Source organism: Temnothorax curvispinosus, unplaced genomic scaffold (genome assembly GCF_003070985.1).
Source record: "Temnothorax curvispinosus isolate PA1 unplaced genomic scaffold, ASM307098v1 QBEX01010810.1, whole genome shotgun sequence".
Classification (NCBI taxonomy): domain Eukaryota; kingdom Metazoa; phylum Arthropoda; class Insecta; order Hymenoptera; family Formicidae; genus Temnothorax; species Temnothorax curvispinosus.
This window is the reverse complement of record NW_020220590.1, coordinates 288,134-316,068: the sequence shown is the minus strand read 5'-3', so window position 1 is coordinate 316,068 and position 27,935 is coordinate 288,134. Positions and strand designations below refer to the sequence as shown.

Below are 27,935 nucleotides of genomic sequence, written 5' to 3'. Positions count from 1 at the left end.
TTGCTGTCACAGAATTTTTTATTTAAAACGTAACCAATATCTGTAACAAATTAGGCAATGTATCAAACGTTTTCCTTTTAATTTTAAAATATGAAATGCAGCAAAGAAAGATTTGTTTTTGAAAGTCTGTCTTATAGACATATGTTATGAATTATAAACATATTTTGATTGCTCTCGTGACCAACATCGTTGTTGGCATTAGTATGAAGAACCGAAGAAAGGAAGAGTTGAACGACTCAAAAAGTGGACTTGAAAGCTGCTGATCGCCATTTAACAGCGAATTCCCAATGGCGAAAGTTGATGCTTCGACTTCGGCGACTTAACTTGAAACTTCGGCAGCAATCTAATTTTCTGTCGAAGAGTCGAAGACTTACAGATAGAAAATATCTACTATACGTTAATTCTTAAATGACTAATATTAAATTTCAGTAGTGTCAAGATATATGGGAATTTATCTTTAAGTTAATAAAGAATTTTCTTGGCCAAGTCGAAGCTAAGATGTCCAAGTTGGAGTTTCAATTTTCGCTATCGAGAATTTGTTGTTAAATGGGGATTAGTTCCTTGATCTAGTTCCTACGTTGTTTCTTCTTTTCTTTAAGTATGCATTAAATGACTGTTGACTCTGCGACTGGCCGCAAAAGTTATCGGAATATGTTTATGATTTATAACAAGGTAGACTTTTGAAGACTAGTCTTTTTCTTCAAAGTCATATTCGATATGCCTTTCAAACCGGAGTGAAGGTTCGTGAAAGCGGCGGAACAGTGTTTTAGTTTGTAGTTAATATATAATTAAGTGTTTATATCATATGTAAATGTTCCTAAGTAGAAAATTATATTGGAAAGATATTTATTAATACGATAAAAATAGACTGATTTATTATAGATAATTATCTGTGCAAACCGATTTATATACTTATATTTATCCGAAAAATTTACATCGCTTTGATCAAAATACAAAATTAATTGTGTTGTATTAAACAATATTAGATATAAAGAATTATATTATCTGATTGATATATTTAAAAATATTAGATTATATGATACCGCTTGCGAGATTGTGCGCAGGCCAGATGCTTTGAAGAGAACACGACGTCGTCGCGGTACAGGGTGCACAATCTATCGAGTTCTCGCTGAACTACGTATACATATATCACAGTGTCTCAAATTTTTTAAAATGTCGTAGATAAATCCCTTTTTCTTAAACAATGTAAGATACGCGATATCACATCAGTTATTTTTAAATAACGCATTAGATAGCGGCAAAATATCATATATGATATTTTACCGCTAATAATACGTTATTTCTCGAAGGAGATATTATTTTTCTTATTATTGTGACATTTAGCTGCATTATGCAAAAAACTTCCGCAAATTCCAATCTTTAAGTGCGATCGTTACATATTCCTTACTATCATACAAAATAACAAAATCGATTTAATTATATACTTTCTTTACGTTTGTTACGACACACGTAACATTATACAATAGAATTAATAAAATCGAAGAATTTTATTCGAGTAAAAATTTTTTTAACGGATACAAAAAAATAGAAAACTTTTTCTCGCGTATACTCAGAAGATTTATCTATTCGCGATGTCGAGATCTTCGATTTTCGAACTCCCGTCGATAATGAATTCGTCGGAATGAATCCACTTTCGCTGCGACGGACGGAGGACTGTCTTCATTTTCGCGTTTGAATACTTTTAACGGGATCGGCTTGCCGTGGGAAAATAAAATTGTGTGGAATGAGCCAAATGAGGACGCTACGATAATTACGAGCGCCGGTAGTGTCTTTTACGTAATCGCGCGCCGTCAAGATGTCGCGAACGCGGGTATAATGATAAAATGCCTGGAGAATGACGACCGGTGGAGCGGAGCGGCGCGCATTGTCTTCGTCGGGAAGGCATTATCACGGGCGGCAGTTAATAACCGGTGTACGTCATCGTGGTAAGATATTACATCGGGTCGATCTCAAGACTCATCCGCGAATTGCACATGCGGTGTCTTATTCTTACCGTGTTGAAAAATCCAATAATTAGTACTTCTTGAACCAATTTGAAAATTGAATTGGACTTCACTCAATGAAAATCATCGAGCAGTGATAGTCGTGTAAGTCATGATTTTTAAATTATTTAATTAAACTTTAATTAAACTTATTAAACGTTCGCTTTATATTTTTCTAATTAAAAGATCATGAAAATATTGGAAGTGGAGACATTCGCAGCCTTAAAAAATCTGTTCATATCTACGAGCTTGCAAATAATAATGCATTTGTGTGATTTATAATAATAAGATAAACTTTTTTTTGTATTTAAGATAATGCAATAATTATTATTGGATTATTTTTGGTTAAAAAAAAAACACCGTCTAAAGGAACACGCTCTTTATTTATAAATATGCTGCGAGAAGTTGAAATTGCGCGAGACTCATCGAGATATTTTCTTTAGCAGTGTTAGCGTGAAATAAGCACCGAAGACAATAATTAACGCGTGTCGGCGAGGTCGGAATATAAATGCATATGTAGAAATACAGGTCATGGTACATATTCATACAGACTGCAAGATTTTGATATTGCACGAAATTAAATATATATATTCTTTCTTTTATAACAACGAGAGAGTGCATCTAAAGCGACTGGTTTTATAAATCATAAAATAAAAAGAAACGAGAGAGAAAACAAGATTTAAAAAATTGAAAAGTTTCAACAACAGGATAAATAATTAATTGAAAGAACACCCGTCAAGCTGAATTAGATCAGGTTGCAAATAGGATACTTACTCGTAAGGGACGCTTTCAGGCACGTAGCCAATCGAGTCAGAGCGGCGATTAACGGCGGACGATATTCCTCCAGAAAGCTGTCGTCTGGATTAATGGACATTAATTAGAATTTTGATTACAATTTTGATTAAAATTTTACACCAACACCGCAGCGATGTCAGTTGCAATTTACACGCGGTAGGTCGCTTACACTCAGAGTCCCCGTACAGTCGATCGATCGGCGTGTCGTCTACGTTTTCAACGAGACCGTCGACTATCTTCTCGACAAAATTTCGGACCGCGTGCACCATGCGCCTCTCTTCCCGGTCCTCCTGAATCTGCTCCACGTTCGAGATCGTGGTCGCATGTCCTGAAAAATTGAAAGCATTGTTAAAAATGTATATCTTTTCGATACTCAAAGCGGAAGATTCCATTCAAACGGCGCTTTCTTGTTGAAAAATTGGGGCCAAGTAAGGACAAACATCACAATTGATGAATTAATGTGTCGCTCGCTCTTACCGAATGCGCGCGTTCCGACTTGCGTTAATGCTGAGTTTATACGGATTACAAAATTGCGACTGTCACGTCCGCACAGTTACGGAATCACGTTTCTTCCGCGTTTAATTTTAAATGTCACGTTTCGCGCACTCGTTCCTCGATATCGCGGAACCGCGCTCGAAACTTCGCGTTGTCACTGCCATCACGTCAACAAGTCACAAATCACACAACCCGTCCGTTGCGCGGGACGAAGAAAAGTCGCTTTCTAAATCCTGGACCGTACGCCTCGCCGTTAGATCGCTCGCGCTCTTTCCCGATCGAGCGCGTTGATACTATTCACGTGGCGGATCACCCGGCGCGCACCGAACAATGAGCATCACCGTGAGAGACTTTTCGAGCCGTTCTTACTGTTCAAGTCTCCTTCCGTTACGCGGACTTTTCTGCCTTGCAACAAGGACGGACGTTCGCCGATCGGGGGATAGAAAACGGCGCGTGCAAAATCACGTATCGAAAAAGAAAGCACACGCCGGACGTGTACGTTCCGGAACACTTGTGACGCCTCGCCGTTGCCTTGTCGCGAGCCTCAGAAATATTTTGACTGAATAACGTCATAAGGAATTCCGCTACGCTATTTCCTTGCGCGCGTTACCTGCAACGTAGACGCGCGATTTGATGGCGCCGAAGTACCCATGCAGTTCCTCCTCCTCATTCGCCGTGCCGCCGAAATTGTCGAACCACTTGTCATTCCTCTTTAGCCACGATCTGCGAAATTGTAAATTAAATTTCTTTTAAATACGATTTTATTTAAAACCATTTGATGATAAACTTGGAAAAATCTTTAATACACTACAGGTGCAGATTTAACGTTAAAGCCTTAAGGTTATCCTAAAGCCGTGATCCTAACCGGTTTTTTTTCAGTTCTTTTCTTAGCACTAATCTTTTAATTGGTTTTATAAAAATGCAAAATTCTTGTCTAGAATTAAAGTACGCATCAAAATCTAGGTCATGGTGGTCGAATTTATATTTGGTGGTCGTCACAAAAAATATTAATTGTTTTTCGTTTTCGATATAAATTCGACCACCATGACTTAGATTTTGATGCGTACTTTAATTTTAGACAAGAATTTTCTATAAAGCCAATTAAAAGATTAGTGCTAAGAAAAAAACTGGTTAGGATTACGGCTTTAGGATCACCTTAATGATAGGGACTCTAAAGAGACCTCGATAAAGATTATATGGTTCGTTTATCGAACGGATGGAGGATGCAATTCGAAAATAAATAATACGGTAGGGAGTATGAAAGCGTATTATTGGCGGAAACCTTTGTTGATGGCAGAATATGCAGTGCCAGGCATTGTCGGACGTGTCCCAACGCGAACAGGCCTTCCTACAGGATCTAGCGCCGCAATCGCTGCAGCGCACGCCGCGGCCGACTAGAAACGGTGCTAGGCAACAGGCGCAACGTCCGTCATCCACGACCACTCGTTGTTTCGTTTCCCTCGCCTTCGAATTCTTCCTAAATTTTTTTCTTTCATAAATCAGGATGCAAATATCGAGGGAGCCAGGAAAATAATTATGGTCGTAATCACGTGCATCGATCGCTGACGCATGTTAGATCTTTAATTAATTTTGTAATTAATTAGATGTTGCTGAATATTTATCAATTGACGGGGCAATAAAAATTGATCGATTTCAACTTGATATTGATTTTTTTCAGAATTGATTTTGCCTTTTTAGCTTGTTTATTTAAATGTAATTCATAATTCATAGAAATTATTATATATTAAAATAAAATTAAAATTTCTTCATTCTTTGTATTTTTATTGATATAATAAATTGGCACGATGATGAAAGAGACGTATATGTTAGTATCGCCTGTTTTTTGCGAGGCAAATTAAAATTTTCTTTAAATAAAATTATACGGAAATATAGATGCAGAGATGTCGAATTTTGATCAATACACTTTAATATTATTTAATTTCAATTTATGAAATATATCCCAATTATTAAATGTAAATAGGAGGGTTTACTCAAAATATACAACACACAAACTGTGAATAATACATTTATTTGACGCAAAATTATTCGCAAAATTTACAGCCAAAATATATTTGTCATTTACATACTAAGATGGAATAATAATCTAATATATAGAAGTTTAATATATAAAAATAATAAATCAGCAAGCAGTTTGATAAACGAATCATTGAGAATGTGCTGACATCAAATATTTTTTATGTGAGTATTTATGATGGAAGACAATATAATTAAAGTTATCACATAATGTGCAATAATAATTAAAGAACAAGCATATAAAACGCGTGATAAAATTGTTCGAATTTATTATATTATGAAACCACAATAACCGACTCGATGTACATATTCTAGGACACAGTTGTTACATATTTACAACGTCGTAACGGTACAAAATAACCGCGCTTGCAGTACATGCATGCACCGACTATTAACACAATGCGCATTTACTGTACAGGGTGTTCTACAAAAGTGAATATGGGACGAAAATTTATTCCTTAACACTATATCAATACTACATAATTACTTTATAGTAAAAATTAAGAATTTCTTAATTCTTAAATTGATTTAAACTACTTGTTGTTTGACTGGGACGCTTTTATTTATTATTTAACTTAAGTCAAAAATTATTTGGAGTTTAAGTAGTTTTTTAATAAAAACATTTTTTTTAATTTTATAGCACCTCAAATTTTTTTAATATACTGTTTAAATTGTAATCACGTTTTAAATTAAAATTAAATAATTTCGAAAAAGAGATTGATCTATGAATTATAATCAAAGGATATAATTTTCTGTTTACATCAGTTACAACTTTATTAATAAAAATTTTAGTTTATTAACGCGTCATCAAAAATAACAATATTTTTGTTGAAGAAAGATTTAGTCGATATTGTTTGGGGGGAAGCCAAATTGACAATACTAAGGCACCCATACATATACATATCGCTACCTGAGATCCCATATTATCGAAACCTGTTGGCGCGAGCCAACAGTACGAAAGAGAATGTAATAGAAAGTACTTATAAATAGGTACAGCGTGGGTACGGTTTTATGCTACAATAACCCGCATTTCTAGCTATTTTTTTCTCAGTCATCGCGCACACTTAATTAACGGTTTATATTTATTTGGAAAGTGGCAGAAGTCAAACACGTCGTAAATCGATGTTACATCTTTTTACTTCAACGCGCAACACTGTTTAACCTATTTCAAAGCGGTTAAGTGGAATCAGTTAATCAAATTACATGATAATCAAATCATCACGATCTGATTATCATGTGAAACCGGCACTTTTACTTTCTCCTTTTTTTTTATATAATTATGTTTTTAAAATAATGAAGTAATTTTTGCGGAAGTTTCAATACATATATAAATATTCGGTTTCTAAAAAGAAATCTTTTTATGTGCCATAAAAACGTTTTATATTAGCGTTGACAAAATTATTTGGATCGCTCTCTTGTGCCACTTTCGAAATAATTGAAATAATTTAAATATTAATATTCCTAATTTGGCTGATGGCCGTTCGTGTTCAATCTTCGCGATCGAAGAACACCGCGGCCGCGCTTATCGAGTGACTGTCTTCATCCCGTTCCATATCGGAGGTGACCACCTTCACCACCACAACTTCAATGGTGATCAGCAGGAAGAGGACCACAAAAGTCGCCATATTATACCTCTCCTGACTGGGCACGACTTTATCGCTCTCGATTAGAAGCGTCGAGATCAAGGTGGAAACGTAGATCATCATGTTGCTGACCGGAGAATAGAAGAAGTGTTCTTTGAAAGAATAAAGGTGACGCTCGTCTTCCGCTCTTGTTTAGAAATTACTTCTTCTTTTCTAGTTTTCTAGAAAAGGACTGTCGCAATTCTTGGCACAATGTAGATCACGGAAAAGAAATTGTGAAATTAAATCGTTTTATTCAACTTTGATCCAGTCGCGCAACTCCACTCTGACTTTTGAATAGATAATTCTCATCGTTTTTTATATCACATGGCACTATCAATTACGCGCAAGGATTTAACAACTAATCACGATTAATCCAAGTCAACGTTGATATTTCTGTAAATACTTTTCTGTTTGTATTTCTAAATCATAGCATACTAATTATATCAGTTCCGAAAGAAAGATATAGTTGATTGTGAATATTTCTGGCCATCAGCATCGATCCAATTGGCCTTCGGTGATTCCACTGCAAGATCTCTCGGAAAATTGTCGTCCTGTGAACATTGGGAACATATCTAGATACACAATGGGCAGACTTCGCAAATTAGTTTGTAACTTATTATGCGAAAGTTCTTTCGACCTTAATCTCTTATTTATGATGTCGGACGCGGTGATTCGGCGATTCCGCATCTGGTCGCGATGATCCTCGCTTTCCCCGTCGACTTCTTCGGCTTATCCATTCCGCGTTTCGGCATCCTCCCGCATCCGCGATCTTGATTCGTCGCGCGGCGACGATTGTGTTTCGCGCTGAACGCGCCGTGCGCTCGCACTCCGATTTAAACGCCGGTTATGCGATCGCAGCAGCGGCTTTCCACCGCACGATCGGCGGCAGTTACGTCGTTTTATGTAACGCTGCGCACGACACGCGATCACAATCGAGCTTCGTCTGCACTTTTTATGTGTCTTTTTTATGAAGGTTTTTAATTTTACGTAAGAAGAGTGAATGACGGCTGGAATAAATTATGCAAACATGAAAATTAGGAAACTGATCTTTGATTCGAGAGAAGCGCTATTTAACCTTTAAGCAAACAGTTCATTAATAATTTTCTCTTTTCTCGTTTTTTTTCCTCAGTATATTCCGTTGTTATTTGTTATGCTAAATTGCTTTCTTTCTTTCCCGTTTTGTTTCTGTCACGCATTTACACGGAATTAAGTGTGTCGCGTAATTCCGTTCTTTGATTTCTTCAGAAAATATTTCCGATTTAATTCTTTCCTTTTCTTCTTTCTTTATAAATTATACTTTTTAATCTGTTTCTTTTTAATCAATTCTGTCAATCACATGTCCCAGATTTGTATATTTTAAACTTGCTCGATCACCTCTTCTTCCTCTCCTTATTCCTTATGCTCCATTTTCTGCAGGCAAATCTTTTGCTTAACCTTCTTGCTGGCCTCCTTTTTTCTATTACCTTTCTGATACACACACGTAACGTTCTCTATATATTAACACATATATATGTGTTAGATCCTCTTCTCGTTGTTTATGCCTCAATAGGCTTGGACGATCCTCGCGATTCGTCACCTACTTCGCGATCTCCTTTCGGTTCAGTCGACTCTTCTTCTATTTTTAACGTACAGCTGACTTACGACGTTCCGAAGTTCTGATCCTGCAAATATTTGAATGCGAACTGCGTCTTCAATCTCTTCAAGTAATTCCTGCACTCGGATACTTCTTTCCTTTCACTGCGTAACTTCTCCCGCTATCCTTGCTATGCACTTCTCCGGACGACCTCCAAGCTGGTTTTTCTGCTTCTCTTTCCTCCTCTCTTCTTTTCGTCCGCCTCTCTTTTCTTCGATTTCCTCTTTCTATCTTGCGGTTTCTCCTGCTGCTATTACATTCCAGCCCGCTGTTTGATTCGACGTTTCATTAATCTAGACTAGGCACTTTTTGCCGGCTCTTAATGGAGAGGGCAAAGTACTCTAATCTCTGAGTTTTGCAGGCCGTCGCAATTTAACTCGTGTCTTTGACGATGTCGACGGCGATGCGAGTTTTTAGCCCGCGGTCAGACCGCAATGTATTAATTCGCTCGGCATGCCATTTCCGCTGGACCATTCGCGCTGTAGAACCGGCGCGATCGTATCCTCGTACCGGACTGTTGGCTCGAAAGTGACAGTGAACTGTTGGTAGCCGGGGAAACTCAGGATCGCGCGGTTATGCGCGCCGATGGTAGGAGCCTCCGTCTTCGTTACATTCTTAAGACGATGTATTCCTTTCTCTTGCTCTTTCCCTCTCTCTCTTTCTCTCTCTCTCTTTTTTCTTTAGTTGGTTAGGTGACCCATGTTGCTGGCGTTGCAGCGATTAATAGAAACTTTCACTGAATTTCGGTGGTCGCTGTTTGATGATGTCAGGAAGAATTGCCAGTTCTTATACTTTTCATGTTATGCAAAATATGACACATCAATTTTAACGAGAACACGGTGACGTAATATCAAAAATAATAAGACGAATATTTGTCCATGTTGATTCGAAGTCACGAGACGATTAATAATTAACACGGTCATGATCATGTTAGTTCGAGCTACTTTTTGAATGAGATTCATATTTCGTGTGCTCAATTTTTCGATAACTTTTTCGTCTCGTTAAACAGAACGAAACCCGTTTCGTTTTCTATTTAAAGAATCTTTCTCCAGGTTGGAAAGAGGAAGTAAGAGAAAATAAAGAAAGAGAAGGGTAGAAAACAGTAAAAGCACAATTGGAGGATGACATTTCATTTTTGTTTGTTTAATTTTTCTCAAGCGGTCTTTACTTAGAATTATAGTATTACATAACGGAAATGATATATATAGAGATCGATTAGAACGTTGCTGACAAGTCGAATATATTTTTGCTAAAATTTAGGTCAAGTCTGTAGAAAGTTGCTTTGTCGTTTACCACGTTTTTCATGATATTTATGACCGTCGAAAAAGCGCTGGTTTTACCAAACGTGATTTTACCGTGTACTTATGTTTTTACGGTTATATTATCAATCTTCTTATTATGTTATTGAGCGCACTTATATTTTTCATTGCGACTGTTAGGATATTTTATGCGAGAAATTAAAAAACGACAAAATTTTATTATCTGTGCTAATAAAATTTACTTCAAATAAAATCAATAATAATGAGAGAACTCTGTATCATCTCTAAAAATTCATTTCTATTACAAAGTTTCGAAAAGTTTATTAATATTTTTTTCGTAATTAGTTTATTCAATGATTACGAAACTGCAGGATAAAGTGATAATAAGTCGTAAATGTAATGTATGCATTGAATAGAGTCAATAGAGTGTGCGTCATATGCACATAAAAACTGTAATTGGTAAAAAGAATGGAAAGTACATGTATAGTTCAACCTTTTATAGATTTAATAATTTTTCTCATTTTTATATATGCAATGTGTTACTAAACGCCATAAAAAATATATTTTTAATTTTTAAATTAGAATCGGTCACATCTCTCGCCTAACAGAATGGCCAATTTTTACAACTAATCGACTTCGATGACCTGCAAAGTCTCGCGCTTTGAACGTTTCCTCATTTCTTCATGTATGAGAGACAGGCGATTCGCGTCCGACACACGTTGTTGTAATTCAATTACATCACCTATCCTCGCTTCTATAACCGTTTCTTATTATATAATAAATGCCTTTCCCGTCCGAGCGAGCATCACCATATTTATTTACTCGATGAATCCTACGTCTATCTTACTAGTTAGCTCTTCCTTGATGTTTTTTACAATAATATTCAGTCTTTAAGAATAGATAAGAGTAAATAAGAAGGTTTTTATAATATACGTTTCAGATGAAACATGTGAGCAACGGAGAAATTGTGAAAAAAGATGATTTTTGTAACTTATAAAGATATAAATATTAAATCATCTTAACTGCATAAAGTGCAATTTCATAAATTTTTTAGAAACATGAAAAATTATATTCTGTGTGAGATTGGATTTTACATTTTTTAGATTTTGGATTTTTTAAATAGATGCCGTTTTTAGTTTAATTATATTATTAGTATTATTTTTTCCCTTTGTCGAAGAAATTAGCGAAAAATTTTTCTGCCACGAGAGAAGGCGTATCGAACGTGGGACGTGAGTGGTACGAAGCAGTAATTTACCCATCTCAATAAGAAAGTACCGTCTCCATTTACGACGTAGTGTAATTGAAGAATCTAATATCATCTCATTAGAATAGAGTTTTGCAAGTATGCAGTAATTATCGAGCCGCACCGAGTCACTGTTCGCACTTACCGTTTCTCTCGCTTTCTCCCGCAGATGATCCTTAGGAAGAAATGTTTCATCGGTCGTTTAGCTTCAGCTCGGTCTCACAATGAATGCTAACGCGAACACTTCGCGCTATTGTCATTGGGTAAAAATACAATTGGCAAGTTGGTCTGTTTGGTCCGAAACTGGACGGGCCGAATTTCTTCTTCGATCGAAACTTCCAATTTTTTATCTTTGTCTTTTCCTCTGCTTTGTCCTAGGTCGTATTTTATGAGCGTCGCACCGTATTTTTTACGTAACTAATTTTTTTCTTTATAGGTTGTTTAATATTAGCCTTTTATCTTTTTACACCTCCGCGTGTGCTCTCTTCTTTAAAATGACATCAATATTTTCCAGAAAAAGTCTTCGTCAAACAATTGATTTCTTCTATTTCAAGACTTTGTCATTCGTCGCGTTATTTGGCGAATCTATATATAGTGCTGAAATAGAAAATAACCTGGACTTTCAGCTTCATGCGGAAAACTCATTTCCAGCATTGAATAGCAGCTCTGTCGGCCTTAGTCGTCGCAGCGACGTCAAATAATGCGCGTTCAAGTCTCTGTTCTGGTGCCGCTTTTATAACAGACAATAAAGCGGACTTCGCGGAGAATTACTTTCAAGTATAGTCGGACAGGAGTTTCGGCGGTTTCGAAGGACAATGTCGATATAATACGCGCCAGAAACGTTCCAATGCAATTTACGCTTTCCTTGGCGGTGGACTCACAACAAGCGACTGCGATCTGATTCCGTGGAAAATCAGTTTCGGAGTCATCAAAGTCGAACAGAGGAACTTTCGCGATTGGCGAACGTCGGAAAATCCGACCGATTTTCGCACGGACGAGAACTAGCGATCACCTCGACACCTTCGGAAATCGCTTTCGCAGCGAGCAGACCGACTATCCGCGACAGCGAATATCCCGACAATGAAGAGAGCGTCGCTGGTGCGCGCGGATCCCCGGGTGTTCGGCGTTCCTGTACGTGCTTCCGGTTCCCCTACGCGCCGTTGCGTCCATTGTTCGGTACGGCTCGATACGTACATTGTGCAACGCCCGACGTTTTACCATTGACGTATTCCACGCCCCGTGGCCCGCCACGTGCATCATTAATGACGGTCCCCCTTTCTTCTCTCCCCTCCGGCGCCTGCACTCGCTCGCGGGTATCGATACGTCGTCGTCGATGTACGTCTCGTCGCACGCATCACCGCGTCGTGGGCGCTTCCGGTGGCACCGCGAGCCTAAACCGGCTCGTCTGTGAGGTCGCGGACCACGGGTATATTATTCACGCGTGTTCCGTTCAGGAGCATTGCACGCAGTGTTTCTCGCCGCCGTCTCGATCGCGTATGCCGGATTCGCATCGCGGAAGATAAGTCTGCCGTTCGCGCGTAGAGTACAAATGTGCGAAATTAAGGAATGGATATAAGAAAGACACTGAATGACGATTTAAAAGCGATTAAAAAATTTATTATTTGAAATGTTAGCAGCAAAATGAAATTAAATAATTTGAATTGCTGAGACAATAAATGTGATAATTTGTCGACGATGAAATTAATTGCTTCAGTAAAAATTTATTAGTAATTTTGTTATGATCTTCGATCGAATGTATATGTATAGCTTTTTTAGTGATCTTATAGCGATTGTTTTATCTTCGAGAAATTACGTCTTAATTATTCACATCAGCTCATTTTTTTATTGCGAGGATAATTTAGGAGAAAAGTAACCTTATTTTGATATGGAAATATAATTTGCCTGGAAAGCGCGGTTTATTTCAATTGAGTACACGTGTGAGTTTTGAACTTCTGAGAGAGAGCTCATCAAAAAATAACTTATATCACTTTCAGAAATAATCCTTTTCCAGATATAAAAGAATATCGACAAATCTGACAAGACTGTACGAAAATATCTACATTATATGTACGATACAATCTACGAATCTACATGATTTTACAGTCTATTATACTTCTATTATAAGCATTGATATACACTGGGAATGCGAGGGGCGGAATCAATTTTTAATCCGGGTCACATAGCTGACACAATGCTATCTTGTTATCTTAAAATACCAGAAGGCGACAGGTATATCGATCCGCTTTGAATTAATAAATCTGTCGCGATTTTAAGTCGGCGGTACAACAAACCGTCCCGGCTTTTGTTGCGTCACAAACGATCCCAAATAGTTTCGAGGCGGTAGTCAGGTATTGTTAAACTCCAACGCTTATCTTTACCGATACGCAATTTGCTGATAAGACTGTTCACTGAGACAAAAAATTATAGGTGAAAACCTAATCTTTCTACTTCAAAACAGCGTGGTTTATTTTTTTATTTTAAACGCAAAAAATTTAGTTAAAACGTAGGCTTAAACTGTCCCAAACACCATCACAACGACAATATCGGCGAGATTATCGCGATATTCGCGATACAACACAAATTTTTTTTTGAGGAATTGTAAAAAGTATGGATATTGATAAGACCGGCACACGGGCATGATAAGTTCAAATCCTATCATTGATAATTCTGGAATTTCCGGATAGGGCTAGTATTACGTCACTATTAAAAAATGTTTGATATAAAAATACATGCAAAATAATAATACATGCATGAGAGAATTAAATAAATGTTTGTATATAGAAAAGTATATAGAGTACTGGAAAAATTCTCTTTGGGTTTGGAAAGATTCTAAACTTTCTGAAAAGTCGAAGACTTTAGATATTCAAACTTCTTGGCATTTCAGGATTAAAAGTGACATATTGGACTTATTGAAATTGATATATCGAAAAAATAAAAAATTCAGGAACTCCGCGTAATACTTGTGCATTAGATTGCGTCTCCAAAGTACTTCGGCTATTCGAGTTTCAGAAAAATTCTCGAGAGAGATAGTTCTCGAAATAAATCTCGAGACTCACATAAAGCTGTATAGAATTCGAAGGATCAGAGATTTATGGCGTTTTCGATTTGCTACTCGACCCGACTCGGGTCTATGTATGTATTCCACGTCAATGATGCTAGAGTCCTGTATACATGATGCGACCCGAGTCGGTTTGAGTCGCAAATCGAAAACGCCATTAGATATATAAAACTCCTTCGCGGTCAGTCTATTCTTATAAATCATTTTCCCCTCCCTCAAGAAAGCAATTCAGAACAATTGTCAAATATATCTCGGCAAAAAAATTTCAAGAGATAACATTTGACAAAATAGTAAAGAATCAATTGACAATCTTTAGAATATATTTTCACGCACTTACCTCGATCGAAAGCCGAAGTAGAGGAAAATCCCAGAAGCCACTCCGACCGCCAGTAAACTCGTAGGCGAAATCATGTTTTTTTTTTCGTTTAACTCGAAAGAACGTAATCTTTAATGAAGATGCAGCGGAAAAAAATTTTTTCTCGAACAAGTTTCTCTCCTCGAGCAAGACTGATGATTTTTTTAACACGAGGAAGTACTTATTTCGCGATACGACTGGAAATACGCACTTTAGTCGACTGTTGATCGCGCTTTTTGCGATATGATACGATATTACGTATGTTGATACACAATCGATGCCAATCGTAGCGTGGAGTGCGCGGAATCATTCCGAAGCGATTAGTATTGTTGCGCCAAGCAAGAACGTGCCCCGAAAGATCTTGTTATTTCACTTGAATTGCAATTTGTCATGCACAGGTGTTCTCTGAAAATACGTTTTGCAAAGTTTATTCTTTCGCAATTTATTTCTGTCAGATATTAAATGTAATTCTTGTATTTAATTTAACCCTTTTTCCTGTGTCGAGCTGGGCTCGACATAAATAATGCTTTGCAGTAAATTATTTCTATATCATTTTCCAATTAAGCACTCGAAATTAATGGATTGTAATCAGCGGGCTTTATTTTTAAAATCTCTAAATTTTTTTAAATAATAAAAATTCTTTGATTTATTTGCTGCTTAGATTGAATTACATATCTTTGCTTAGTAGTGAGAAATAATTTGAACCGCAAAGAGTTAATCTAATTTAATATTTATTTATTTGGAAAGAGAATAATGGTGTTGCTTTTATCTTTGTGTAGCAATCCTTGGACGACCGTATATTATATAATTTTATTCATATATTTATGTAGAATTTTTTAATATTTGATTAAAATGCATAAGATTTTTTGTCTTTTTTCAACAGTTTAAAAAATATATTAAACTAAATTAACACAGATATTTATTCTATGAAATTAAAGAGCTTTAAATCTTATTTGAAGTTATATATGTACCTACATGTTTTGTATAGATAGACATAATTTTATATGTAAAAATATTTAAGTATTGATAGATCTGGATTACTCTTCGATTATCATATGTTTAATTTTTAGAACGCGCAAATTTCTGTGTGCAATAAAAAAAACATCGCATGGGTAGAACTGAATACGGAGAATAACGCTTTTATAATATTGTCGATAATTAAATGTATACGTTTATTTTTTAAAAACGGTATACCGCATTCGTATATTCAATTTTTATCGATTTCCCGTGACCTTTAGTACTGAATAGCACTCGTTAAAAATATCTCCTTCCGATATCAATATTAGCCGAGTTCAAGAATCCAAAGTTATTGAAAAATTACAAAATTAAAATACTTGATAAATTTTGATAAACTTTGATAAATTTTCAAATTAAAAACTCAAGTATTTTATGATTTTGAACTGCTCGACATTTATAAATGTTCTAATTTTTTTATTTACAATTATAAATACTAATCAACGAAAAAAAAGTAGAATTAAATCTTTTAGATTATTGCTATAACTGTTCTTTTTTACTGTAACTGTATTTATAATAAAATTCCATATTAAAAAATTTTTTTTTACATTAAGTTAAGAATACATTTTCTTTACATGGAATTGTGTAGCAGAATTAACAATTAGCATTTGTAATTTAAATTTAAGAGACAAAAAGAATAAAATAAAAATCGTTTGAATATTCACGAAAAATTTTCCCCACTTTTACCATAAATTTACAACCTCTTCCTCTCTTTTCTCTTTTATCCGAACCGTACTTCACATCTCCCAATTCAAGTTGTACTTTGCACCTCCGCTTTATCCACGGGAAGTCTTTCTCGCGCGATTTATCTCTCCCACGAGGAGAAGGCAAGGCAAGGAGCGTTCTCTATTTCAGAAACACACACGAAAGCGCAGCCGCTTTCTTCTCCGCACGAAAAATTTCGCAAGAATTGCATCCGCGTATCCGTCCCGTATCCGTCCCGTACTCGCGATAAGGCCCGACTGAAACCAAGTTCTTATACGGCCCCGCGAACGGTCTCACCACGAGTTGGGAGAGCTCGTTTTTCTCGGCTCGCACAATACGCGACAATTGCTTCATCGTGACGCGAGAAGCACGTGAGTCTTAGTGAGTTTCCACCTGTGTCGAGGCCCCTAGACGTCGCCGCGGCTCGGGACCCTAAACATATCATTTTTGTTGGCGTTGTGATCTTCACTCCGTCAGTCGCCGATGTGCAGAGACGCATGTTCGTGTACACATATGTCTTCTCGTATAAGTGGATAGGAAGAATAATTTAAGAAAAAAACGAATAAAAGAACAGATGCTTTTAATTTTTATTATCGTCGATGATCTAATGTGGAACAATATTTTAGTTACTATTATTAATGCATGTGACGCATATTAAGTTCTTGCTGTTAGACGCAGTTGAAAGTCAAATGTTCAGCTATTTGTTATGGAATTCATTATTGAATTAGACGCCTTGACATTGTACATTGAAGATAGTTTTGCACTTCAATATACTCTGTTACATTTTGAGTAAATGTAAGTTTTTAAACTTTAAATAGTATTTACGTAGTAGCTGTCTACGTACACTTGACATGAAAAAGATATGACTTTCAAGGAAATACTTTACTTATCAAGACGTGATAATGTTAAAAATTCTTATTTTCTTTATTAGATACTTTTAATTACTTTTTCTAAGAGACATTGTTTTATCAAGTATGTTATTAATTTACAGTAATTGTAGATATGGAGCAAAGAATTAGATTTGGTTTCTGAAAGTGTTATTATTTCTAAACAAATAAATGGTTTCTTTAAGGTAGTTCTCCGGTCCTTGTACTAGAGAAAATCGATTTTCTATAGATTTTGTTAAAACTGTAAATATACGTTAATTTTCAAGTGTGCTTTATGTGTGGTATAAACTTTAGTACCTCTTGCGGTATAAAAATGAAGATACTGAGTCTCCAAAGTTTCAATTTTTACCAAAATTTAGTGAAAGTTGAAACTTTGAGGCTCAGTATCTTGATTTTTTATACCGCAAGAGGTATACTGAAGTTTATACCACGCATAAAGCACACCTAAATTAACGTATATTCACAGTTTCAAGAAAATCGATTTTCTCTAGTACAAGGACCGGAGAACTACCTTAATATGTCTTCATCTAAATGCTGTCCAGCGTTGTTTGAAGACAGAGTTATGACGCATCTCGAGCTGTTGACATAAAAATGAGTACATGCATTAGATTCGTTTGCTAATGATTGCCTGAATAATATGTCATGCTTCACTTTTTTCTATAAATATCTCTGCATGATATTTGTATTGTCGGTTGAATTACTAAAATAAAAATGGTATTTTTGATGATGCTATATAACGCGAAAATATCGTATTATTCTATTAGCAGATCATTCGTATAATACGGTACGAGTCCACGTGACGACAGCACGTTATCTCGAGATGATTATTTGATAGATACCTTATTAATTGTTTATACAATGCTTGATGCAACTCGGTTCTTTGTTAATAAATTTTTATTGTGCTCTTGTAAGTAATTAATACCATTTTAATATAATTTTACACATTTCTCTACCTAAGTAATACTATAATCAACATATTCATATAACTATCACTGTGTTTTATCTCTCTATTAATTAAATAATTAATTACACAAAACTTTGCGCGCTCTACTTTGGTAAAAATGTACATTTTAATCGTCAAGAAGAATTCATTAAAAAATTAATCGTAACGAGTATTACACAATCACAAGAATAAATTTTATGTGGCGCAGACAGTTCGTTCATTATCTTCTAATCACTTCTCTCTAATCTTCTTTTCTAATTACTTAAGAATTATCAGAATTAAAGCATCTTAACATAATTATTATACGAATGAAATCTTCACCTTAGGGGGGAAAGAAATGGAGGGAAGAAATGATATTCCATTATCGTATTCACTCGACACACACATACACGTTCGTTTCTTCTCTATACAGTAAACAATGTCTGTCCTGCGAATATATGCACATTTGCATGATCTTATTAATTATCCACGCGCGGGCGCCGGTAAACGAGGGAAATGCCCTCCTCCCAATATATACGCAAATATATGATAATTTCGAGTAAATGAAAGTAATATTTACATGCGTAAATATTACATGAAAACTCTAACAAGTTGAACTTTAAACTGTATTTTTTTATTCTTTTACTTATGTATTTAGTTCTTTTTTTAGTTTTTTTCCAAAGTTTTCCTTTCAAATTTATAGCCGAAATTACAGCACCAATATAACGGTGCCAGTTATTATGCGATGGTAACTTATCACGTGTTCTTACCGTCCACGCTTGAAGCGATATCCCCAATCGCTAACTTCATTAGTTATCTAAAGATCCTTGCACAATGCCGGGCAACAGGCAATAGAAACTGGGAATAGGAACAGAATTTCCGACGAATCACTAAGAGCGCCATATAAAATCAAATCACTATGATTGGTCAGGTACAGGGAACAGAGAATAGAAATCCAATAACATCGGAAATTCTGTTTCTATTCCCTGTTCCTATTGCCTGTTGCCTGGTATTGTGCAAAGGCCTTAACTCTCGCTCAAAGACTTCACTCTGTATCCGCGTGTAACGCCAGAAACGTGACTCTCTGCCTTGCTGATTTTATTGTGCATAACACGTCGAAACGAAGAGAGAGAAGATTGACGTCGTTTTCCAGCAGTCGCTTTTCGCGTTCACATCAATTTTTTGCTGAATTGAAAAGAAAACGATATTCGGAAATCGACAAATTAACGGAATATTATCGGAATCGGCACCGGAATTAGTTCGCTGGATTTTTCAGTTGATAAATCAATTCTGTTTTTAACTAATTAAAACCGAACTTCCATTTTGAGTGAATTTTCGAGTGTTAGTGGTAACGAAAGTTGAAAAGGAAACCGAATCCAGTTCCCATGGCGGAAGCGAGTCATCCTTCCTCGATCAGTTTTCTTCCGCAGGTAAAATGAAAACTGAAATCGGTATAGCTTGTAATACGACGAGTCAGTGCCCGATAATGCAGAAAACTGAATCTCACAGTTATGCTACATTCTACTTTCTAATTCACTAGAATGGATATAATCAGAATTATAATACAACGCGTGGAATATATTAAATCAAATAATCACACATAGATAATGGATATCAGAAGCGTATAAGAGAATTGTGTGTGAGAGAGATAATTAATTTCTTATAGAAACTCACCTCTCCGGGAAACTCAATTATACCGATTTCACTCTCAGCAACAAAAAGTATTTGTCTTTCAGACGTTTGTATATAATGTTATGCTTCCGAATAGAGTCCCAAGGTATTATCATAAAACAAGGCCTCTTTTTAGACTGTGAAACTCGAAGCGACGACTTTGGCTCGTATCATATATACAATATATACAGGGTGTTTCCTAAGTGATGTCGATAACTCCAAGAAGTGATTCCTTGGACAATTTGAAAGAAAACAGTTTCTATGAACATGGATCTGGAAATGCTTTCCTGCAGAGTTATGGGCCTTTAAAGTTAAATAAAAATGAAACTTTCCGGACCCCTAGGTATTTTCTTTTAAATCGTCCAAGGAATCACGTCCTGGAATTTGCGATATCACTTAAGAAACACCCTGTATATATAGATATGCTGTTATTCTGTGCGGTTGCATGCGGCTGATAAGGCAGAAGTTTGCTGATAGTGTGTTTCTGGTTACTGTTATTTAGTTATCGTCGTGGCTTTTACTAGCGTTTCTCAAAAATGTGTGTGAATACCAAAGTTTCTTGTCTGCGAATATTTAAAAAAATTCCATTACATTAATTGTGCGCGAACATTTAATATTTGTCACAATAAAATACTAAACAGCCAATTATAAATTTCATTGAAACATTCTCATATAAATTAAATTAAATTAACTTTATTAAATTAACTTGATTAAATTAACAAGATGAATATAATGTAACATAATTAATATTTAAATTAATTGACGTGTGTTCTCGGGTTAGATATCGAATCGATATATCAGTTGCAGCTTTATCTGCTATCGCGTTTATCTGTTATTTTATTTTCTTTTCTGTAGTTATTTAATTGCACTCAACAAAGTTTCATTAAATAAATTAGCAAAAATGTCTTGACGCAGTTTGCTAAGGCTGTTTAATCGCGATGACTTTAAAATGTCGTTGACGGTAGGTATATCTATGCAAACATAGCGCAGAACTCGTATTCCATATGTATCGAAAAGAAATCGGGTCATCGGAAGATAACGGTGAGAGATTGGAAATTTACACCGCGCGTTTCTGTTCCTATATATGCTTCTTCGAAGTGATTCATCGTTTTTTATTGACGTATAAAATTAACATTTAACGTCGATGGAATCTCGTATGCCTGATCACGCGGCAACTAATCATATTTCCTCTTTCGATAATTTTGGCGATGGCAATTTTTATATAAGACTCGAGGGCTCATTTGTTAACTCGATCGTGAATAAAAAGGACGCTCGTTTCATCCATTCAATAATTCTTTGACGTTGCAAGATAGGATTATGCAAATACTGTTGCTCCACGCATTGCATAAGAAGTTCATTGTCGCGCGATGATTAAAAAAGCATTTATTAAGGACGTTCGATTTTCTTAGGATTTTCTTGAAAGTGTGAATATACGTTAATTTAGGTGTGCTTTATGCGTAGTATAAATTTTAGTACCTCTTCCGGTATAAAAAAAAAAGATACTGAGCCTCAAAGTTTCAAAAAAAATTTTCTAAATTTTTTTTTTTTAGTTTTGGCATTTTTTCCTTATAGAACTCGACGAGAGGAGCAACTTTGGTCCTCTTGGCCAACCTCGTATCTCTTACCGTTTGGCCTGGAAAACCTTTTCATTAGTAAAAGTTGAAACTTTGAGGCTCAGTATCTTGATTTTTTATACCGGAAGAGGTACTGAAATTTATACCACGCATAAAGCACACCTAAATTAACAGTTTATTCACAGTTTCAAGAAAATCTTAAGAAAATCGATTTTCTCTAGTATAAGGACGAGAGAACGTCCTTAAATCTTTTTCATGTATGCAATTTTTAATTGTAGAAAAACAAAAACTTTAAACATGTGAATCATTTCTGTTATCAAACGTTAATCGCACAGATCCCAAATTTTTCGCCGGGATTTAGATAACTTGGGACTTGGCGCTCTGTCACAATCGGACACAGGTCGGAAAAGGTCTTATGGACCTTAATTTCTCTAACTAGATTCTCGATTAACGCGTTACTGCTCGCTAACAAAATTGCTTCGCCAGAGAACCGAGACACCGGCGCACCGAAATTGCGAAATCCTGGCCTGATGCCACACTTCGCGGGGTTTCGCGAGGCGTCTGCGGAGCGTCCGCGGCTGATGGCGATGGGGCATCGGTGACGACGGTCGTCGTCGTCGTCGTCGTCGGCGATTCCGTCGGGCACCCGTGAGCGACTAGCATTGCGACGGCGCATTCGTCAACTGATACCATCATTGATAGGCGCGCGCGTAACGTCCGCGTGTATAAGGACGGCGTGTGGCTCTCGGCTGTGTGCGCAAATATTTTCACGTGCGTGACTATGCGACGTATAGTGGGCGGGCGGGGGACGATGGACAAGGGACGTTTGGCGAGGAACGGTGGAAGGCTGGATGCTCTCGCGAGTCCCGCGATACACTTAGTCCACGTCCGGCACATCACGACAGCGCGAGCCGCTCCGCGTTTTATCGTTCGCTTTATACCGGCGACGTGAGGTGTGAGAGGCCGATGTAATCTGACACCTGCCGTCTTTGCGAAATTAACAATGTGCGGTGCGAAGATACGATCGTGAATCGGCGGGACGCGTGACCGTTTACTCTGGTAAAGTAATTGCGAGTTTTGATTTTAATTCATATGTTTGGCCAGTTACAAGGAGATGGGATAAACGGTGTAAGGTAGTTGAATATTTTAAACTAAATATACCTTCGATCTTTTCGATTAGAACTTGTTGCATCAAAGTTTATATATTTATTATGCGTACCGAAATTTATATTGTTCGCGTAATCGTAAATAACCGATCAAAGATTTATAAAAATTATCGTAAAAAGAGAATCTATCAACGTTTATTAATAAAAATTCCATTTCTAAAATTTTGTAGATTACTATATATGTATATAGGTAATCCCCACGTAAAATCGGACAAGAAGTGACGTCATATTTTTTAAATCAATTGAAACTTATTATTTCTCGCATGAAATATACATAAAATAAGAAGATATTAATATAGCCAGAGATATTACTTTTTAAAGTTGCCGGCATCTTCATTTTTCATGAAAATTGTATTATAACTTCTGTAAAAAAAAAATATTTTAGACGAATATTTTATACGTATCTCCTTATTTTATGTGTATTTGACACGAAAAAAGTTTCGATCGATTGAATACGAGGGCATTTCTTGTTTGACTTGACGCGGAATTGCCTATATGTATAATTGATTACGCTTTCCTACTTGCTCATTAACTTTTATCATTCTCTTTTTCATGATTTTAACCATCCTTTAATATTGTTCAATTAATCATTAAGAAAAGTTAATATTCATCTATATTGATAGTAATGTAATAGAATATTTCAATATTTAGTTTTACTTCGTGTGATAAATATTAACACGTAAGTGAAAATATTAAATCATACTACTGCAAATCTAAACGTGTGAAAATATTTTAAAACGTTTTAATATGAAGATATTAAAATATTTTAATATTATTTATATAAAGATAACGGAGAAATAGTTTTTAACTCGACTCAACTATTTACTGGCGAAGAAAAGTTCCTGTTTTATATGAAGATATTAAAAAACTTTAATATTTAGCTGGACAGCTAACATAACTGTCAATCTTATCGCAGTTTTCGTCTGGGCTCTCAACGTGGTGCGATCAGAATTTCTAACATGGTTAATTTGGAATCAAAGATGTCCTGCAGAAAGACGAGCAACGAACATTCGATTCAATTTCTAATGTTAATACATTTTTTACTGCATATTATCGGTGTCCCTATTGACTTATTCGAATCTTAATTATTAAATGCGCGTCTAATTAACATACAAAGACCCCCACGCACAAACGCCTACACAAACGCGCAGTTGCATTCTCGCGAGATGATTGCTAGATCGAAATAGATTATTAAGTCCTAATTACCAATACTGTGATTCATCGTAATCCATACGGCAAGTTTCTCGCGAATCCACAAATGGAATTCGCAAATGGGCAGATTGATTCCTGATGCAATTTCGCAATGACGCTTTCATGCAACGCAATTGAGTCAATTTGAATTGACGCAATAGACGTTCCTCAGAAATAGAGATGTTTTACAAAACTTCGATCTCCGAATTTCGACATTATTTAGCGCTTGACATTTTAAATGCATTTGGTATATTGATACTTCAATTTCGCCTTTATCCGAGAGGTAGAAGATGGAAGAAGTGAGATCGATGTTTTCTTGGATTTTAGGAAATAAAACGCCCTCAATAAAAAAGGAAGGACTTGGTTCGTCTCTCGATGATACCTCTGCTCGATTCAATCGATCTCCTTGTTACTCGATATTAATGACGTGACGGAGCTTGGCACAAAAGTTTGACGGAAGTTGTAAACAGACATCACTATTAATTAAAATGAGTGGATTCTCCGGTGATTGCAGCATGCAACCGACGCAGGTGAATAATTTTATCGTCGAATGAATAAAAATCATTAACGGTCGCGAAAAGAATAAAGAGGAAAATCAGATATCGAGGAAAGAGTTTTCGCTTTGAGTTAACGCGATATTTTTAGCAATCTTATCCTCTAAATCCTGGATTACCAAAGTAATATAATGACATATATCCTTCATAGATTTATCTTCAAGGTCTATATATCAAAAAAATTAATTGACTTTTGTCCCAAAGGGACGAGAACCAGTAGAGAATTAAAGTCAATATAATTCCTACTTTTACGCGAAATTGCATTAAATATGCTTTGATGTCATTTTTGCCGCTAATAGCATATATTTAATCCAATATGTAATTTAGCGTCACTTTTAACGTACATATATAGCATATATTAATCCAATATGTAAGTTAGCGTCACTTTTAGTATATAACAATCTGTATGAGATTAATTCTCAGTCTTCATTCTTTTAACCGATGAAATATAGAATGAGAGACCGAGGATATCAAAATTGCGCGATATTTAGACGTTCGAGCGAAAAATTGAAAGATCGACAATGGATGTTTCTGATTGCAGGAGATCAGAGTCTATACGAGGCGATGGCAGATCCTCATCCTCTTCGTGGTGTACAGCGCCAGCAACTCCATGCAATGGATTCAATACAGTATTATTTCGAACATTGTAACGAAGTATTACAACGTTTCGGATTATACAGTCGACATGACGAGCATGATATACATGATAACGTACATACCGTTGATATTTCCCGCCAGTTACCTGCTGGATAATTTTGTAAGTCACGACGAGGGTAGAACTTAATAGAAATATACGATATTTCGGAAAACTATCGCATTCCCTTAGCTACGAATTTCTTTCGCGTACTCCATTTTCGAGATTACCAAAAAGCGGCGATCGAAAAGTTTGATCCTCTTGATTTTCTTAGGTTTTACTTGGCGAGTTGCATCGGCAAGTAGAGATCGCGTGGTTTAAGAATTTTTGTAGTACATGATGTGTATACATTTTATCTGAATGTCACTGAACGATATAACGCATCCCGTGCTGTTTGTGGACGGTTTTACATCTGTCGCCGAACAACTGCATGGAATGCCGAATCGTCTGACGTCGAGCGAGATAGTCGGATTTCGCGTAATCTCGCAGATGCTGAAGCGTGCGTCCCGCATCAAGGGATCTTCTTTTTGAAAAGTCACTTTTTTTCCAAGCGATGCTCGAACAAATGACATTTTACTGCACAATCGCGGATATTCCTGCTCATTAATAAATGCGCAAACAAAGTGTGTGAGAGAACGGGTGGTGGGATTTTAGGGCCTCAGGTGGACGGTGATTATCGGGGCGTTCGGGACCGCCATCGGTTCCTGGATAAAAGTGTTCAGCATAGCCCCCGATCGCTTCTGGGTCACGTTCGTCGGACAAACTGTGGTGGCGATCAGCCAAACCTGCATTTTGTCCATTCCAGCTCGACTGGCCGCGGTATGGTTCGGGGACAACGAAGTCAGTCGAGCCTGCGGCATCGGTGTCTTCGGCAATCAGGTAAGGGAGTATCTTTGTGTGTCATCAACCTTAACACGGTATATCTAGGATAGAATTTATATTCGGACTTTGAGAGAGGCTTGAGAATTTCAATCTCAGATTTTCTCTCTCGCTCTCTTTCCCTTTCTCTCTCTCTCGACTTGATTTTTTTCATCAGATCGATTAGACACCTCGAATTGTATCAAAAGTCCAAATAAATTGTTTTATTTTCCAAATTTCCCTTAAAAGCTTAAGGATTTTCTGAAAGAAAATATAAGAGAAATAAAAAGAAAAAATGTAAGCAATGTGAAACTTATATCTTCTGCTTTTTGAATAGTGTAAGAATTTAATTTTGCACTATTATACGTTTTGAATCTAATGTATTATCTTTGCACAATATCTTTGTGAGGATATATTAGGAAAATGCAACACGCTAAACTTCGCAACGTATGTAAATTATTATTAATCTATGCAATAAAGTCGCTCTAATTACAGTAATTACCCGGATGAAGGCGCGTGATAATATTAGCATCGTAATTCGATAATAAGTCAAATAAATTCGACGCCCGCGGTATATTAATTAAATATCTTGTATCTCTTTCCACATTCGCGCGAATACGGATTACTAATATTGTAATTCGTTATTACGAAATTATTATAGCTTGATAATCCCATTTCTTGCTGTAAATTAATAACTTCCGAATTCATTGCATATCTGATGCGTGCAACAATTTTCATTTCCATCGAACGTATAATATTCAATCTGATTTAATTTCACATAATTTGGATGGAAAAATCATGGTGTTAAAAATTCCTGAGAATTTAAATTACTGAAAAAAACTGAGTTGATTGAAATTTTTATCTAGCTGGTTAATTTAATTTATTTCAATCGAAACGTTATCGTCTTGAAAATTTTTAAGGATCTTTATGCAAGCTCGTCTCTTGAGTTGAATACCCGCTCTTATGTGTGAGGCCCGATTTTCCGTGACGTTAAACGTCGATGTGTGACAGCACTTGTTATTTAAAAAACGTATAAGAGGAGGCACTCGACAGTGTCACCGGCAACACGTGTCACGTGCGTGCAGACAATGAGAATGGATCCTGCGTGCGGAACAACGGAAGTGACAGTCTGGAGTACCTACTCCGCTGATCGACGAGGAGGGTGCCTCGGGGAGATTTAAATTGCGACGTGATTAGGTGGGAAACCGAGTCCAAGTGGGCACCCACGTTTAATTTCGCTACCTCGACAGACGAACGGCCGTGTCTGCTGACTGGCAGGAAGGGGGGGCAGGGGGACACTCTCTACGTCGCGAGGGATATTCAATTGATCCAAGGTGCCGCAGACCGTGCCGTCGCTATCATTTTATCAACCGTCGCGGTCGCACTTTATCAGGGAATCTGTCGCGCCTTAATTGCACCGATTTCGCAATACGATAAAACGGAAGCTCAATCCGATGCATTTTGCACAACCGCGACCGCGTATTGTAATTGAAAATCCTATTTCGCATCGCGCTAAGGATCACGAATTTTCAGAAAAAAGAAGAGATCCAATATACCTCATCCTTCCTGTCTCGTCTGCTTTTAATTTCTGATATAAGTAGAACTGATGATGATGATAATGATGATAAGTAGAGGATAGAAGACACATTTTTGCAATTATTAGAAAGATGTAATGAATACGCGTTTTTTCTTTTATAAATATATAATATTGGCCTTTTGAAGCGCGTTGACTTATATACGAAAACTATGTGTTTTAACAACTGGTAATAAAAATATCTCGCTTCAATAACAACGTAAAGATGTATATGAACAATATTAATTTAATTTGTTCGGCAACCACACAATGGTTCCGTTCTGAAGACAGATATTTTGTAATTGAAGAAGATCTATGAATTTAGACGACAAACATTTCTTTCTGCCTTTTTCCTGACTCGGTAATTTCTTAGAACGCTCGTCACTCGGATTTCTGTTGCAGCTGGGTATAGCTATCGGTTTCTTATTTCCGCCGATGTTAGTGCCGAACAAGGAGATCTGCGACATCGAGAGGGGGCTTCAACGTATGTTCTATACCGTCGCGGCTTTCACGTCGTTCGTGCTAATCCTCATATTACTCCGTACGTGTATATAATGTTTACCTATTGATTACACAGTTACGCAATCTGTCAATAAGATCCCGAAGTCGAAAGATTTAAAGAATATAATATATGACATACAAATGAAAGTAATCGACATTGACAAAATACTTGTCACCGAAAAAAT

At 36.5% G+C, this 27,935-nt stretch overlaps 2 protein-coding genes across 11 annotated transcripts in view; one reads left to right on the top strand and one right to left on the bottom strand.

Annotated features, from left to right (window-relative positions):
* Positions 1-14,884, bottom strand: part of LOC112460793 (uncharacterized protein DDB_G0284459) — a 35,961-nt gene extending 21,077 nt beyond the window's left edge. Inside the window, exons 1-5 of one of the 4 annotated variants that reach the window (XM_025025647.1) lie at positions 14,483-14,884; positions 4,576-4,770; positions 3,904-4,016; positions 2,968-3,126; positions 2,778-2,861 (exon numbers count right to left, since the gene is read on the bottom strand). In XM_025025647.1, the coding sequence (XP_024881415.1) occupies positions 2,778-2,861; positions 2,968-3,126; positions 3,904-4,016; positions 4,576-4,770; positions 14,483-14,556 (625 nt within the window). In that variant the 5' untranslated portion in view covers positions 14,557-14,884. Of the gene's footprint in view, positions 1-2,777; positions 2,862-2,967; positions 3,127-3,903; positions 4,017-4,575; positions 4,771-11,232; positions 12,127-14,482 lie in introns of those variants that run through there. The other 3 variants (XM_025025648.1, XM_025025650.1, XM_025025649.1) reach the window with 3 other exon arrangements.
* The window catches only part of LOC112460794 (uncharacterized MFS-type transporter C09D4.1), a 55,322-nt gene that overhangs the window by 23,695 nt on the left and 3,692 nt on the right, over positions 1-27,935 (top strand). Inside the window, exons 1-5 of one of the 7 annotated variants that reach the window (XM_025025657.1) lie at positions 18,742-19,458; positions 23,958-24,160; positions 24,726-24,941; positions 25,473-25,697; positions 27,652-27,790. In XM_025025657.1, the coding sequence (XP_024881425.1) occupies positions 24,119-24,160; positions 24,726-24,941; positions 25,473-25,697; positions 27,652-27,790 (622 nt within the window). In that variant the 5' untranslated portion in view covers positions 18,742-19,458; positions 23,958-24,118. Of the gene's footprint in view, positions 1-18,739; positions 19,459-20,466; positions 20,661-22,165; positions 22,407-23,957; positions 24,161-24,725; positions 24,942-25,472; positions 25,698-27,651; positions 27,791-27,935 lie in introns of those variants that run through there. The other 6 variants (XM_025025658.1, XM_025025655.1, XM_025025654.1 and 3 more) reach the window with 6 other exon arrangements.